Genomic DNA, 17,315 nt, shown 5'->3' with positions numbered 1-17,315 from the left:
CTCTTGGTCATTTGACAGAAATGCTAGCCAAGTGCCTCAATTTCCTCTAAAGTGGGGATATTAATATTACCTACTTTAGGTGATTCTTGGTGAAGATGAAATGAGTGAATATTTGTAAAGCATCTAGCTAGCATCTGGGCCAAAGTAAGTGCTCTGTGTGTGCTTGTTAAATAAATAAAGAGTGCCAGGAAGAAAAGAATAAGTCCTTTTAGAAAGGGAGTATAAAAAACCTATATCTAGAAACAGATAAATCTATATATAACAGCTTAAGTTTCGAAAAGCTTGCTCTGTTTTAATCTCCTATTTGCCAGGTATGGTTTTAGAAGGAAGGAGTTTCTCATTTCCCCTCTGCTGTTCTGTCTAAGTGAATTGAGCCATTAAATGTGTACCGATAAGTACAAAACATTAAAAGACAGTTAATGGTGCGCCATGTCCCAGGGAGTGCTCGGTTCAGGAAAGGGGCTGCCTCGGCCTATTCATCCCGTCCGGAAGCCTCCTCCCTCCTTTTCTGCTTGTTCTTGGACGTGTCTCCGTCTGGCCTGAAGCCTATATCTTACTTTGCTCTACCCACTGCCACTGCATTTTCTATGGTCTTCCAAAAGTCTCAGAGTTTAAACATTTCAATTACAATTTCAATTATGTAAATGCATTTAGTTACTTTTCCTCTTAATTGCTGCTGATGGGGGTAGGCAAGGGGAGTTGTTTGTATCTTTACTACTCATTGAATTACTTGGGCATTTGGATGATGTCCTGGAATTTTTAAACCACATGACAGCCTAGATGTTTCAAGTTCAGAAGGTTGTAGGGTGAAAAGCATTTGTCCTTTTCTCCTCCCAAATGCCTTGAAGAGTCAGATGTCAAAATGGTTCCCCTTTTTATGGGAGGTTTTCGGATAGAAGAAACATATGTAATATATTTAAATAAAAGTAGTATATTCTGTCGGGTTGAAATATGTCTTAAATAGTATCCTGCAAGATTGAAAAGTAGAAAATTATTGTTTTATCAGTTATCTACCCTCAGATTACCCTTATCCCAAGTGACTTCCTTCATCTTTGTTAAAATAGCAATGTTGGAGCAGAGGATATAAAAACAGTGATAGAAATTCACTCAGCTCTGGTTTCTTGGTATGTTTTATGTCCCCTCAGGCAAATCGGAGGTGGAGGAGTGGTCAGACATGTACACTGTGACCAGTCAGCTGATGCTGAAGGTGCACAAGGAGGACGACGGGGTCCCAGTGATCTGTCAGGTGGAGCACCCTGCCGTCACTGGAAACTTGCAGACCCAGCGGTATCTTGAAGTACAGTGTGAGTACCTGTCTTACTCCATTTGGGCTGTTATAACAAAATACCATAGACTGAGTCGCTTATAAACTACAGAAATGTATTTCTCACACTTCTGGAGGCTGAGAAGTCCAAGATCCAGACCCTAGCATGGTCATGTTTTGATGAGGGCCCTCCTGCTGGTTCATGGCTGATGCCTTCTTCCTGTGCCCTCACCTGATGGAAGGATCTAAAGATCTCTCGGGAGCCTCTTTTATAAAAGCATTAATCCCATTCTTGAGGGCTCCACTCTCATGATGTCATCACCTCCCAAAGGCCCCACCTTCTAACATCTCATGTTGGGCATTAGGATTTCAACATAAAAATGGGGGAGGAAGGGTGGCACAAACATTCAAACCATAGCAGTACCCAAGTATTTTATTCTGAGAGCATAGAGTAGCAGTTGCTTAAAAACACTTCGGAAGCCGTTTATTGAATACATATGTTTTTAGATGGTATAGATAGAATTTTTATCTTGTTGTCTTGGTAGAAAAATAATCAAAGGATTATTTTACTGAAATACTGCCATATTACAGAATGCCAATGAGGATTTTGAAAATACTGCATTTAACCCAAATGTAAAACTTTAAAATGATTCCAATCTGCTCCAGCACATGGCTTAATTAATTTTGTGAATATTGACTATAATTATTTCCATGCCAACTTGAAAATCTAAAGTAATCCCCTCCTTCATTAAGCCCATCATAAATACTAAATGTTTTTATAGAAGGGATTTTATTGCCATTCTACGTGAGCACTTTGTTTTAAATTGCACATTCTCTTCCATTTTTAGCTTAAATTATAGCAATGAATCTAAAAGTGGAACTCTTTGGGATCAGTGCCACAGTCTTGATGGCTTCATCAATAAAAGCTAGATCCTGGTGAGTGAGGTTGTCTCCTCACTGTGCCCTGTAGACTAAAGATGCTGTCTTTTACTTGTGAAAAAATATGTTTTCTGCACAAAATCATCCTTGCACCAAAGTTGTGGCCAGGTAACCAGCGTCTCATTTTTCGTCAAAAGGCTTCTGTAACTTAGCCTCTGAGAAATTCCGGGTGATATTTGAGTAAGCATAGTGACGATGTTACGAGAGTTTGGTTGGAAAGGCCATGACTGGGTGTCTGATAAAGCAAAAGCATTGCTCTGTATGAATCCTTCTATTAATTTCCTAGAGTTGCCGCGATAAATTACCACTGACTTGGCGGCTTAAAACGAAGGAAATTTATTCTCTCGAGTTCTGGAGGAGAGAAGTCTAAAATCCAGGTGTTGGCAAGGCCGCACTCCCTCCGAAGGCTCTAGAAAGGATCCTTTCTTGCCTTATCTGGCTTCTGGTGGCCCCAGAGACTCGTTGGCTTGCGGCCGCATCCTTCCAATCTTTGCTTCTGTCTTGACATGGCCCTCGTCTCTTCTCTGTGTATTTCTTATAAAGACACTTGTCGTTGGATTTAGTGCCCACCCAGATAATTCAGAATGAACTCATCTCAACATTGTCCCCTTTTCCAAATAAGGCCACATTCATGGGTTCCAGGGGTTAGGAAGTGGGCATATCTTTTGGAGGCCACCATTCAACCCATGACAGTCTTTATTACATGTTTAAATTGCCTGAGCAAGATAGGGGGTTGGGAAAGTTATAAAAAGTTGCTTCTAATTACTCCTCAGCTTTTTGGCTAAAATCAAGTCTAAAAAGTTGCTTCTACGAGACCATCCCTTTCCAACCTTTTATTACTCTGTGAGCTTGGCTCAATTTAACATTACATAATGCAGGTTTTTCTTGTTAATTCATTTCATCTCCTTCATTATGTAGCTTCATTAGGGGCATCATGCTTATAATTTTCATATCACTAAAACTATTGTGGTGTAATGTCCCTATAATGGGAAAACAGAAATGATCAGATATTATCGAAATTGGCAGATAGTGGATTTCTTGTGACTTTGTTAAATATGTAATTTATTTAAGCAAACTTAATATCCGTTAACTTTCCTTGTAGGGGCCCATTAGCTTTAATAATACATTAGCTCCTTTGTGAGACCTGAGGAGATCACCCAGTTCCCACCCCTAAACTCTTTTAGTATCTTCTAAGTAGAATTTAGCCCCACCCACCTACAAAATTCTACTCACTCCCAAATACAAAATATTTTAAGCACAACTCCTCCTACCCCTTGGAAGACTTGCTGATGAGCTTTATAAGCCTTGTCTTCCGTCTTCTGTGGATTCAAGTGAGATTTGTCCTTGTAAGAAAAGGAATAAAACTCCATATCTGAATCCATTTTACTTCAATCTTACTAAGCACTGCTGGCCCTTAACTGCAGCCAAGTGACTCTGGTCTTCCAAAAACGAAGATGCACCTGTTGATCATTTTAGACTCTTTAACATGGCGCCTTTGATGGGCGACTCTCTGTTCTTTTATGCGACATAAGCCACACACACATTTTATCCTCCATACTCCATTTTTTTGGAATGCATATAAGGAGAAAAGCCTTTCTGCATAAGAGAAGGTTGAGAATTACCAAGCGCTGTATTAATCCGAATGGAAATTCAGTCTGGTTTGGAATCCTCAATAAGAGTCTCCATGCTTGAGAAAGTCACCTGATGGTTCACTACCCTCCATTCCTAGAGCGCTGCTGAGAACCTTGCAGAATCAGCCAGGAATTTCTTAGGTAGCTTCTTCAAACACGATTGGAATTCTCTACATCATTTCCTACCAGCTTTACTCTCCTTGAACACCGACAGCTGTACAATAATCTACATCATTTCCCACCAGCTTTACTCTCCTTGAACACCAACAGCTATACAATAACTAAAAGCCTTGTGCCTCAGAGCCTAAGGCACTCAGTCATTGGGTGCTAAAATTTTATCAGGCCTTAGCTGGTGGTGTTGATGGTTCAATTCTATTCCTGCTGTAGGAGTTCTTCACTCTGCAGACAAGCAGTACCATGTCTTGATGGCTATGAGAAAGGAAGAGATACTTGAATGCACGAGAGTCAGTAGCTCATCTGCATGGATATTGAATTATTTTGGATACCCTGTGAGGAGTAACATTAGACTATTATTTTTTAATTGGCCCAAACCCATAGAGTCAGCAGTTCTTAATCTTTTTTGGGATCACTGACCCCTTTAAAAATCCTTTGATAGCTATAGACCTGGAAAGGATTAACAAAATCACATATTCATCACATTTTACTTATAATTTGAGGAGTCCATATACCGTAAAGAGTTTTCCTTACTTCATTTATTTGAGGGCCACTTTCACAAGTTTTACCCTATCCACAAGTTACCTGTAATCTTATCTCATTTAGAATTTTTCTTTAAGTCGCTTTATTGCTTTAACCTAACCAAGACCTATGTAAAAAGTATCTATAAAATTAGGAATTTTATTTGCTATCAATATTGTATCTAATAAACATAAAAACAAATATACAGCTATTATTTTTTTAATGTTCTTTCCTTTGCCACCTAAAGAGATTTCTTGTAATATCAGTGTTAAGCATTAGCTTATCACCTGGAAAAGCTGAGCTCATCCATCCATGGAACTCAGATTAAGAATTGCTCTACTCTGGGTAAATAAGACTACCCTGGGGACCAATCTCACCTGATGGGATTGGTATTGAGTGCACTCACTTGGTTCAGCCCTGGCCTGTTTTACTCCATGAAGGTTTATGGAAACCTGTCTCTACTTCATCCAAGATGAGTAGATATTAACCAGGATATGAACAAGGTTAAATGACAGATAATGAATTTGAATTCTGTATAAATTAGGTCCTTTAAAAAATACATTATTTTTTTAAAAGGAAGTGAAATAATGCAAATCTACATTGTGTGCCATTAAATATCTTAATATGACAGGAACAAGGAGGAGGGATAAAACAAAGGGGAGGCTTACACTTCTCTTTAAAACAGAGTGCTACCATATTGCATAGAAGACAAAGCTTGAGCTTCAACTGGAATTGCTTTTGTCTTGTGGATTTAAAGTCCTAATTAATTGAACATAGAATTTTGCAGTGTTTGTTTGTTAGGACCTTATTTGCGGTACCAGGAGAAATGGTTGTGCCCAATTATGTGAAAAATCAACCAGATGTGTATGCTGTCATACTTTTAATAATCCTTAAGTTTTTGGTGAGTACAGATATTAATTGTGTAGTATGCATTGAAGTGATTAACATCAATGTAATTTATCATCTGGAGATTTCTGAACATAAATAAATGAGTTGTTTTGTTCAGCAAGGTGTTGACCCCTTCAGAGTTAGTGAATTAAAGTCCCCCCCTTTTTTTTATTATAAATATGAAAGGCACCACAATCAGCCAAGTGTTCAGTTATTTGATTTTCTGGGGCATTAGCCGCTCTTGTTTGTGACATTTCCCTGTTGGGTGCTCGTTTGCAAGCTCATTAATAAGGTTTTCTCATAGGAACGTGGTTGGGAATGAAGAACATACAGTAGGGCTCTTAGTTTTCTAGCTCTTATTCTGAGACTCAGCAAGGATACAGCAGCAGCACGCAGTTAAATGTTTAAAACAGAAAATAATTATGCTCACAAGCTGGAATTCAGAGCTCTCTTTCCTTAGATGTTAGGCAGAGAACAATTTTGCCTTTTAATGTTCTGAGCTCTGTGACCCTCCATTCTTTCTGTACATTTTTTTCTCGCGAATGTCTGTGTACATGGCGGTGCTCAAATTTACAACATGGTTGATTATAGCAGAATGTGATACAATTGTAGCACGGTTAGTGGAGCTTCAGATCTAAAGGAACCAACTCTTGTCAAATGAAAGCCTGTTTAAACGAGAACAGTTCACTGTCTGAGCGTTAAAAGAAAACTGTCTAAATAGCATCAAGGTGGCAACACGGAGCGACATGAGCTGGGAATTCAAAGAAAAGCTGTGACCCTCGGTATGGAATTCAGATTGCTCTGCAAAGGGGGAAGGCCTCACTCTGGACTGAGGTGAATCTGAAGCTCTTGAATTACTGCTGTGTGTCTTTTACTTTCCCCCATCGTAGCCTTGCTCTTTAAAATGTTTTACAAAAATCCTCATCTTCTGAGGGTTTTGTGTGTGTGCATATTAGTAAAAGAAAAAAAAAATTGAGATGAGTTTTGAAAGGGAGAATGAAAACAAAGACTCTAGAAATGGATATTTGAATGCCTTCCCTGCTCTGATTATCATCTGACAGTTAATCGTGTACATGGGCATCATTTTCAAAATGAGTTTTATTGACTCGATATAGCCGGGTATTTTATAAATCCATATTCCTGTTCATGCAAGGTCCAAAGAAGCCTAGATTTTTTTTTTTCTTTCGTTCCCCCAATTGGGGGAAAATTGGGCATTGAAGAGATGATCAAAACCTGTTCTTTATCTGTGCCAAAATAAATATTTCTCTGGTGTCGATAGTGCCCTGCAGTGAAGGAGGGAGAAAAACCTGGAGATTAGAAAATCTTTCCTGCTTGGAGTGGAGGATAGGACATAGTTTCCAAGAGCAGCAGCTACATCACGTCTCTCCCCCATCAATTCTGTTCCCAGGTTGTATTCTTCAAAGCATAATAGCTGGCGTTTTCAGATTTGGCCTGTTTCTCTCTGGTCTCCAGTCTCTTTTTTTAACAGAATACATTCTTCCTCCCAGTCTCCCTTTCTTTTATTTTTTTAAAGCAATGAATTGAGTTTCAGGGAAGTTATTTCAGTATTTACTATTCCTCATGAGAAATAATCAAGGCATGGGGACCCCCTGATTCAAAGTAATGTTTTCACCTATCATTTTGTGTTAACACAGAGTAGTGGTGGGTCCAAGTTCCTGATACTATTATCTCTGTAGATTCTTAATGAAAGTATTCTGCAATGCCAAAGGGGGCAGGAGGCTGAGTAACCAATATTCAAAACACAAAGAGTAAATGTAGGGCCAAATACATGGTGAGCAAACTTGAATGACATGACCCTTACCAGAAGAAAGCCTTTGCTGTGATCCCTGCCTTCTAAAGGCACGCCCTGGAAAAGGAGACCTCTTACCAGACTCTCTTCCCACATCTCACTGTCTGACCTAATATATTTGGAAAAGATGTGTCTCTGTGGCTGTGGACATTGAATACTTACATAGCAAAACTGGTCTTCTCATGTGCACTTTTAATGGTTTTTAACTCAAGGTCAAATTTTGATTCTCTGGAAGCTTAAATGGTTGTGAAGCTGGCATCTAAAAATCTAAAAAGAATGGTCAAACAACATGCTTTATGATTTACCTGAAGATACCACCTTGAGATAGACCAGAAATGCTCAATAAATGTGTAGTGAAATGGAAGCATGTAAATTGGAACGCCTGGGCTGAACCTCAAGTTTTGGGAGCTGGGTTGACCTCCCAAAAGAAGAATACAATTCTGTTAAAGTGATTAAACAAGGAGGGCACTAGGCTGGGGTGACTCTAATGCCTTTGGTAGCCTACATAAGCAAACCAAAACCTAAACCAGAGTCAGTGCACGCCAAGAAAATGAAACTGAAGCACATCCGGCCAACCAGGCTTTCCCAAATAAGGCCTTTGCTTAAGCAACAGCCAGTCAAGCAATTTTCTTCCTTTGCTTTCAAGTCTGCTCTATAAAAACCTTTCCCCTATCTCCTGTTGGTAGAGCGTTTTCAGTTGCGTACTGCCTATTCAAATCGATATATGCTTAAATAAACTCTTGAAAATCTTAATGTGCCTACTTTACCTTATAACAGAGCTAAGATGTATTCACGGTCTGATTGTTTTTTTTTTTTAATCAGCAGAGCTAGGAGTAGGAGTCTGTGTCCTAATATTTCTCCACTTTCTCATTCATTCATTCATTTGGTAAATATGTATTGAATATCTACAGTGTGCCAGGCACTGGCACTGTTCTAGGCACCAGGGATAGAAAAAAATCAAAAACTTTTCCTCTTACAGAGCCAAAATTCTTGTGTAGAAAATCTTGCTATAAGGATTTTTCTTGCCCAGTGTTCACTTGGAAATTCTGATGATTTCTCAAAGATATGGAAGAGTGCTGTGTGGATGAGTGTGCACCCCACTTAAAAAGCACTGGAGGGGCCGGCCCCATGACCCAGTGGTTTAAGTTCACGTGCTCCGCTTCGGCAGCCCAGGGTTTCACTGGTTTGCATCCTGGGCGGGGCCATGGCACCGCTCATCAAGCCACGCTGAGGTGGCATCCCACATGCCACAACTAGAAGGACCCACAACTAAAAATATACAACTATGTACCAGGGGGTTTTGGGGAGAAAAAGGAAAAAATAAAATCTTAAAAAAAAAAAAGCCCTGGAAACATCACTTTCTGCTACAATATCACAGAATAAAATTTGATTCTGTTGGGTAAACAGTAATATAATATCCACAAAACTACTTGTAAGTTGCAACAAGAGGAAATTGCCTTCCACTGTGGTGATGTGGCACATGCTCTTTGGTCCCACATCAGTCCCACCAGATTTGACTTGTGCCACTCATAATAGCTCAGCCCTCCTCGAGAAGTACAGTTGAAGTGCTCCGATTCATACAGCAGAGGTACCAGCAGGAGGTCCCTCACTTTGCAAAAAAACAAAATAAATGGCAGTGAAAATTATTCATGAACGTATTATGACAATAGAAAGCAAACCTTTTGCAAGATGTTCTCTTTAACTTTTCTGAGAGCTTGGTGTGACTCCGTTCTCTAACCAGTCCCGGTGAGCTGGTGTCACTGGACATTGCCCCCCTTCAGTGGAAAGCCATCCACTCCCAACAATTTAGGCAGCCGTATTGTAGGGGCTGATTCTTGCTTTGAGCTCAAACAGCCCTTAATACTCACAAGTCTCAGGTTAGTCTTTGCATCGTCACCCTCTGCCAAACTGCAGTGATCCTCCTTGATTGACAAGGACTCCTCAGTCAGTGCTTCCCCACCTGAATGCGCGGCACTGACCCCAGTGTTTTCCCCACCACTCTGATACATCTGCACCCACGCTGCCCTTGAGCTCTCCCTGGTAGGCCCTGAGACAGTTAGCACTTGGTCCACAGGCATCCAATCCCGGTCTACCCGTTGTCTCAGAACATTGGGTGCAATCTCGGTAGGAGACATGAAGGGCCTGTGTCCCAAATCTAGTTGCAGGAGTAGATCTGCACTGAAGCCCTTGGGGCTGGTTGCAGTCAGCTGATCAGAGGACACTTGATGCCCACATTTCTGATTTAGAAGTCCTCAGGAAGAGAGGGAGAGGTCAGGAGGCCCTGGGATCATAGGTCTCCTGCCAGGACATCCCGGACACCTTCCCACTGGCCTTGGCTCTACTCCTCTCTGTGCATGGGAAGAATGACGTCTCCTGCGAAAAGGAAACTGTGAAGTGTCTTTTTTTAAATAAAACTTTTTAAAGACCTGCGTTAGTGTTGTGATCTAGAGAGAAGGAGACTGCCTTTTCATTTACATAGGAAAGTGAAATACCGGTTACAGAGCCTTGAGTTTCATCTTCTGAAAAGATCATAGAGTGTGGTGCAAGGTCAGACTGGCATGAAATCAATTGTAATCTGCCAGCAAGCCATTCTAACCTCTTTAAGAGTTTCCTTTTATATATATATTTCCCTTTATAGAGAGAGCAAAACGCGTTTAAAAAAAGTCTCATCAAATCAGAATGTCTTTCTAATATTATTTTTTTAATTGGTTGCTACTGTAGTGTGACCTAGAGCCTCCTGGTAGTTAACCCTCTGTGCAGCTCTGACCAATGAACGAATTTTGTCTGCTGTAGCAGTCTTGCTAAATGTCTTTTATGAGGTTTTAAAAAAATGACAGTGTATTATGAAAACCTCAGATCCCCCGACCTAATTGATTGGCTGCTGGTGATGCCATCTCTGTAACTGTAATGTTCCGTAAGTGCACAGACCTAACTATTTTTCTTATTTCTTATATAGCAGTTCCATTTTATAATGACATTTAGCCATTCTGAGTGCTACATTTCTGGACAGTTATTGTACTTGGGTAGAAAGTGTCATCTGGCTTTTAGCCTTGTGCCTTACAACACCAACCGAGGCGTAAAATGATCACCCAGCAAATGTACTGGGCCTTATCTCATTACTTAAAAATAAATCTTGGAGTCTGGTTCAGTTTCAGAAAAGATTTGGTGGGTTATAACATTTGATTTATGAACATAATTAAAATATAAATGATGAGCTCTGGGCTATTCAATCAGCCATCTGGATTGTTCAGTATTTTGATATACTCATATTGTAGTGTGGATCTTCCTGGGAAAATTAACATCCCTAAGTTCCGGAGGTGCCAGTGGAGTCCCAGGGTTTCTAGTCCACCTGTTGAGAATGCTGAAGTTCCTCTGTTAGGGCAGAGGAAGGGGAACAGGATTGGTTTTTAAGTTTCCTTAACCCAGGGGGTGGATCTTGGCACATAGACCCTTTATCTGGTTCCTAGGCTGGGCGTCAAAATAGCTCAGCTGCCCACGGTCGGATAATATGCCTATAAATACTGCACGTGTCAACAGAGGAGGGCATTTTTCTGTATAATACAAGCAAGATTAATGTTTACCTTTTCAGCTAGCTATTAAGGTAACTTTGGCAGCTGTACCCATAAGTAGATGGTAGCTGTTTCTCCAGAAACCTAAAGAATAAATTGGGAAAATCAGTTATCAAAATTGAAGGTATATCTTCTATGGGTTAGTATATGATTTTTTCTTTTTTAATGTAAGTTCCAGGTATGGCAAGCCCTTAGTGTGTTCTTCCTAATTTATATGAGTAATTGACAACTGGTAAACAGCCATTAGGAACATAAAAAAGCATTTAACTAAAACAAACTCAGTGGTACTGAAAAGTCAGGGTGCATAAATTTTCAACACTCTCTTTAGTATTACTGGTTGAGCAGGTAAACCATTACTGTGCTGTGCTGAAAAATGCACCCTTTCTGTTTGCTTGTAAATTACACAAAGGGGAAAAAAAACAGAAAACAAAACTTCCACATAGGCCAGCAAGCATTCTGCTTCTCCTTAATTATCGGGCTGAAGTCAGCAGTACATGGATCAGAGATTAACCCGTAAGCAAATGTTACATTTTAGCTCAAATTTTGTGCTTTAAATTTAGCCTCACCCCAAGTGGTTCATGGGCAGGAATGACAGAGGTCCCCTAACCCATAGGTGCTCCTTTTTCCAAGTGTGAACTGTGAGAGAGCAGGTCTTTTGTTGTCTGTGTTTTCAGTGGCATAACCTTCTCCCATTATTTTTTCTGTATCTTGTATTTTTTAATAAACTCCACCAACTAGCTCTGTGTGTGTGTGGCTATGTGTGTTATACCACCAAAAATAATAGACCCACATACGTCACCCAGTGGTTGTGTTTAGCCTACAATATAGTCAGCAGCTCTCAAAGGAGGGTGCCTGGGAGCTCTTGCTTCCGCCCAGCAGTCAGTGCTCATTCAAGGTCATCCTGTTTATCCTTGATGAGTATTTCTTCCTTTCCTTAATAACTGCCTTCCCAACCCAGTTTTCGGTATCTGGAAACCTCTATGCCATTTTTCTCTTAAACATTCTCTTTGCCAACAAGTCCAAGAATAGAACCGTGTTACTTGCAAGGGTCAGCTGGAGCTTTCAGGCCTGTTAACTTATGTTCTCTGGCAAGTGACTTAGCTTCTCAGAAAGCATCACCAGTTCACAGTGTGCAGTGCACACTGGTGTATGAGAAGGTTCTCTTGAAGGTTTTGAATGCCACGTGGTTTTCAGAGACCTAAGAGGAAGATCTGTGATAGGAGTGAGACTATCAAAATGCATCTAGAAAGCAGCCATTCCCAGAGAGGATGCCTTTGTGCAGCATATTTAGCTGTGGACAGGCTGAGATTGGTTGGGCTCTGCCATACTTCTATTTTCTCCCGTATTCCGTAGGATGAGTGTTACTGAGCTAACCACGGCTTGTAAAAGGCCATGGGGCTGTTGTTTAGGTAGTGTGATTCTCTGAGAAAGTAAAGTTATGGAAATTGTTTTGACCTGTCAGCCAACTGATGTCTTGCCCTCTCGCATTTATTACACTTGGGTACATTTCCAAAAATATACAGTTACAGAGCCACAGAATTAAATGAGAAAACTGATTTAGGGATTAATAGCTTGTTAGTTCAGCATAGGGAAAAAACCTCCCAATTCCACTCAGATTTTATTTGTAAATATATTCATACATGTATCTAAGTTCATTTCACCCCCTTCCACCTCCCTTCCTATTCCCTGCACCTCCTGTCATTCATCTTTTGTACCCATACCCACACAAACTCACAGACATGGTTTTTAAGTAACTAATGGAGATAAGAATACCTACACTGGGGCCAGCCCCATGGCATAGTGGTTACGTTCGTGCACTCTGCTTTGGTGGCCCAGGGTTCGCCAGTTTGGATCCTGGGCACAGACTACGCACCGCTCATCAAGCCATGCTGTGGTGGCATCCCACATAGAAGAACTATAAGCACGTACAACGAGGATATACAGCTATGCACTGGGGCTTTGGGAGGTGAAAAAAGAGGAAGTTTGGCAACAGATGTTAGCCCAGGGCCGAGCTTCCTCATCAAAAAGCATACCTTAAAAAAAAAATGTATCGAATACTGACAATGGTTTTTCTTTTAAAAAAGAATACTTACATCATTTACCTAAGTACTTCACTGCATTAGGAAGCTATACTTGGTTTTAATTATGGATTGCCATTGGGAAATGTGGTTTTGAACAGAAATCCCTTCCAACATAGATTTAATGCAGCTGTCTCTCATTATGTTATCTCTATGACCTTAGACGAGCTACTTCATTCTCTGGGTACCAGTGTTCTCATCCCTAAAACTGGGCTTATTCCACCATCAATAGTGGAGCCTATGATATTAGGCTCTCAGTCACTGTCAGTTTCCTTCCTTCATAAGTGTTTACGTTGAGATGTCGAAGAGTTCCATTAGGAGCCACCAAAACCTCCCAGTTCTTTATTCTGAAAGCCATTTGCATGGAATTCACAAGTTTTTCCTTTCCCATTTGAAAACAAGAGCACAGAAGAGGCAAACTTATTAAAATGCAGTGTCACAACATATTGTCACGTAATAATATATGATATATGATAAAATGTATCAATTCTGAGCACCACAAATATCTGTGGCTTCACCTCAGCATGAAGGCAAATGAGTTTCCTTTAGCTTGAGTGAGTTTGGAGATAAACTTCAATGTAACAAAATGTGTTTCACAGGAAATGTTTGATGTGGCGCAGTTGGCTTATGAATCTCTTATCTATTTGCAGTTCACTCCTTAGAGTTATTAGTCAATTTAATTTGAGCAAATGCCAGGATTACTAACTAATTAGAAGGATGTTACTGAAGGCATAAGGATGGGAATAGAGTGAGTTCTGGTAATACGGGGTTTGTGGCAGCATGCAAGTCTGATTTTGCCTGATGATATCGTTTGCTAAACATTCTGCTTTGTGTTGTTGTCACACAGATAAGCCTCAAGTGCATATTCAGATGACTTACCCTCTACAAGGCCTAACTCGGGAAGGGGACGCGCTTGAGTTAACATGTGAAGCCATCGGGAAGCCCCAGTAAGTTCTGAAGGCCAAGGTTGGCAGAGGGTCATGAGCAGTAAATGTCACAACACAGAGATGTGCATTCACAACTCATTGGCCTGTCACCTGTCTCCTGCTGTAAAGGGTGGAAGATTTTTCAGAAAATAAAAGATTATTCAGTGAAAAGTGGAATAAATATCTGTGGTTCTTAATGGTCAGGATTGGGAGAAAAATGAAATGCCATCCAAGATTGAAATCTCAGCTAATTCTGTTTTATTATCATCAACGTGATTGTCAGAACTATTTTCTCTCACACACAAAAACTAATCCTAATAAATTTTTAGTGTGCCCACAATCTAATGACATATCTGCTACCTTCTCTGTTAATGTCTAAGCTGCTGGAAAGATGGTTTTCAGACTTAAATTAAGCTGCTGTGTTTAGGACCAGCTGCAGACAAATGAATTTGCCCTACCTTTAATTTTATTTCTTCCCTCCATGAGAAGTGTCATACTTGACTCCCAGAAATGTTTTTGTTTGTAAGGAATGGTTCAGGAATATATATATGCCAATGCGTGAGAGTAAAGAACCAATTAACATCTTATTGAAAAGTATCAGGAAGCTACTTTACTTGCCCTGCTAAATGATCTAGAGTAAGTTAAAGGAACTGCGTATATTATCACTAATTCAGCAAAAAAGCCATGTGGCGGCACCCCTTTCGACAGTATTCAGTTTAGTTTGGGAAAGAGGGAGGAATCTTTCTTTCATCTTTCTAGTAGAGTGAAGATTGTTTTTGACTATTTCTTAGAGAAGAAACCAATCCATGGAAGGAGACAATGGAACGGCAGCAGGTCAATGTTGGGAGTGAGAGCACTCAAAGTTCTAGTGGTCCCCAACAAAAGGCAGCATTGAGCTCCCTCTGCTGTCCCTGTGCTATGATTTTTTTTCTCTCAGAGTTTTGCTAACCAGCATCATTATCACAGTTGTCAAATAAGGAACTCAGAACATCTTAACAAAGTTTCCCCAAAACCTTTGGAAAATTCTCCCTGTTAGAGCTAAGGAATGATTTATGATAAGAGGCCAGAGAGCCAAAGGGAGCCCGGCTGCTGTCTCTCTTCCCACCTCAGCCCTCCCTCTTCTGCTCTCACCTCTGCCTGGACTGGAGTTCGCTTCTCTCTGTAGCCGTTTGGAGATGACCTTTAGGAAGGAGAAGGTGGTCTTGGTTCTGTTTTGCTTTTCCTCTGGTATTTCAGAGTTATTTGGTTTTAAATGCTTCAAGCTTTGGCAGAACGGTCTTAATGTCTTTTGAACACTGCAAAAGATTCAGCTCTTTCTTTTTGGAAACCATTTGAACTATGCCCTAGTTAGCAGTTTCCTTACCTCCAAGACAATCCAATGGAGAATAAAAAATTCTCACAGGCCCCTTACCACTTGCAATACCTATGTTCAGTTGTATTAACCACATTTACAGTATCTGGCTTGCTAACCTGTATTTTGTTTCTGTGTTTTTACCCCTGAAGAAGGTACTGTGTTCAATTGAATGTGCCACGGGGACAGTAAATTACATGTTTCCTTCAGGACGTTTATTCCAGAGAGGGTGTTTGCTTGTTCCTCTCAAATAGGAACGGGTATGTGGTTGTATGAGCAAGCACGCATTACTTGGCTGCTATCCCTTCTAGCATATTACCTATTTATTTTCTCAAGAAATTGCATACAATAAAAATGGTAATTTAACTTGCCATTAAATGTTGTGAATATTCTCTGCAGTTACCCCCACTGATTGTTTCAGCTGTCAAGCAGCAGGACATTAGGTCTGATTGCCAGGCAGACCCATTTGCCATTGCCTGCAAGGAGGACATATGCAGTACTAATTTTTAAATAATTTACTGGGTTGTGATGACAAACCCATGTGTAATTAAAGAAAAATTGTAACTTCACATCCCATTTGAAAATTGGAATGCTGCTTGACGGGGCCAACTTGAGTATCCGTACCTCACTGAGCGCGGGTCTTCTGTCACGTCGCTGCTCCTAGAGGTAGCCTCGGGAACTGAAAGGAACCTCCTCCTGCTGCGCTCCAGTGTAGGTTGCCCTTCCTTGAAAATGAAAGTTTTCAGGCACAATCCTAGACATGGCCTTGATTGCATAGGAGGTTGAGGGAGGCACCTTGAAGAATGGAAGTTTTAAATTCAGTGAGTTTGAAAGGTACTTCGTATGTGTGCAATTTTGGCTCTGGAGCATCTTGTGAAATATGCTTCTTCCTAATGGATACAAATGTGTCCTTTAAATCACTAGAACAAACTTGTCTCTCATGAGCTAGTGCCGTAGGAACGAAGGAGTCCCTGTGGAGATGCCTCTGCAGTGATTAACCTAGGACTCTCCCTCTCAAGCTGCGGGGCCTGCAGCTGCACACATTGGGGGAGGAGGGTAACAGTGTGTGGGCCTTGGCGAGCCAGTGAAGGAAGGCATTCTGCCAAGGAACTCATAGATAAGATGGACTGGGGCAGCAGAAGGTGAGGTGGCATCTTGGTTTGGAGGAGGGCAGGTTATGGTTAGAGGTCAAGGGGAGAGGAAGGGATCGCATCTTTCCAAAATGAGAAGAGGTAGTTTTTCAAACAGCAGAGGGCAAAAGAAAGTGCTATTCTGATGTAAAAGTCCATTCCTTTCTGTGGAACTGGAAATCCATTTAAATATCACAAGTGGCTTCTAAGTAGGTGTCTTGGTATGTTAGTAACCATCCGATTAATGCATGTGTCACTAGCCAGGAATTTGATTTTTTTCCCCTAATTAATGAGATGATTAACAATGGGTGAGCTCTGTCCTGTCTGAATTGGTGTGAAACCACACAGCAGGGCATAAAGATAGGGTGCACTGGCTTATTTGCTGATTTGTTGAAGATGAATTGGAAATAATGAGACTCCTGCTTGTGGTCTGTTGAAAGTTTTTCAACACCTGGTGATGTTTAAAAAAAAAAATTATATTCCAAACAGACTTTTGGAGACTTCACGGTTGTAATTCTGTGAACTTAAGATATCGCCAGTAGGTCCTCTTTAATTGTGTCACCCTGTGTGCGATTCATTAAATGCGTGGCTGAGAAGTTTGATGCGGACATCCTAGTGGGGAATAATAATGCAACCTGTCTTTCTCCCCTTTCCTCTGCAGGCCTGTGATGGTAACTTGGGTGAGAGTGGATGATGAAATGCCTCAGCATGCCGTGCTGTCCGGGCCCAACCTGTTCATCAATAACCTAAACAAAACAGATAATGGTACATACCGCTGTGAAGCTTCCAACATAGTGGGGAAAGCTCATTCGGATTATATGCTGTATGTATACGGTACGTGAAAGATAAAACACTCTGCTGTTAGACTCATTTACATGTAGCTGCCACTTGTGATTCACTCCCAAAGCTTTTTGGTCAAGTCGAAAACGATAACCCGGTTGGTTTCCTTCAAGAACTTAAAGAAGCCTGGCCGGAGGTGGACCCCAGTGTCTCCACTAAGAGGGCAGTGACTTTTCTTCTCTCTCTCTAATCG

At 40.8% G+C, this 17,315-nt stretch overlaps 1 protein-coding gene across 2 annotated transcripts in view; it reads left to right on the top strand.

Moving 5' to 3' along the window:
• The window catches only part of CADM1 (cell adhesion molecule 1), a 313,265-nt gene that overhangs the window by 256,928 nt on the left and 39,022 nt on the right, over positions 1-17,315 (top strand). For both annotated transcript variants that reach the window (XM_046685799.1, XM_046685798.1), the window contains exons 5-7: positions 1,146-1,304; positions 13,723-13,822; positions 16,944-17,116. In XM_046685799.1, the coding sequence (XP_046541755.1) occupies positions 1,146-1,304; positions 13,723-13,822; positions 16,944-17,116 (432 nt within the window). The remainder of the gene's footprint in view (positions 1-1,145; positions 1,305-13,722; positions 13,823-16,943; positions 17,117-17,315) is intronic.

The sequence above is a fragment of the Equus quagga genome, chromosome 14, assembly GCF_021613505.1.
Source record: "Equus quagga isolate Etosha38 chromosome 14, UCLA_HA_Equagga_1.0, whole genome shotgun sequence".
Lineage (NCBI taxonomy): Eukaryota > Metazoa > Chordata > Mammalia > Perissodactyla > Equidae > Equus > Equus quagga.
The sequence above is the reverse complement of the archived record's forward strand: the minus strand, read 5'-3'. Positions and strand labels throughout refer to the sequence as shown.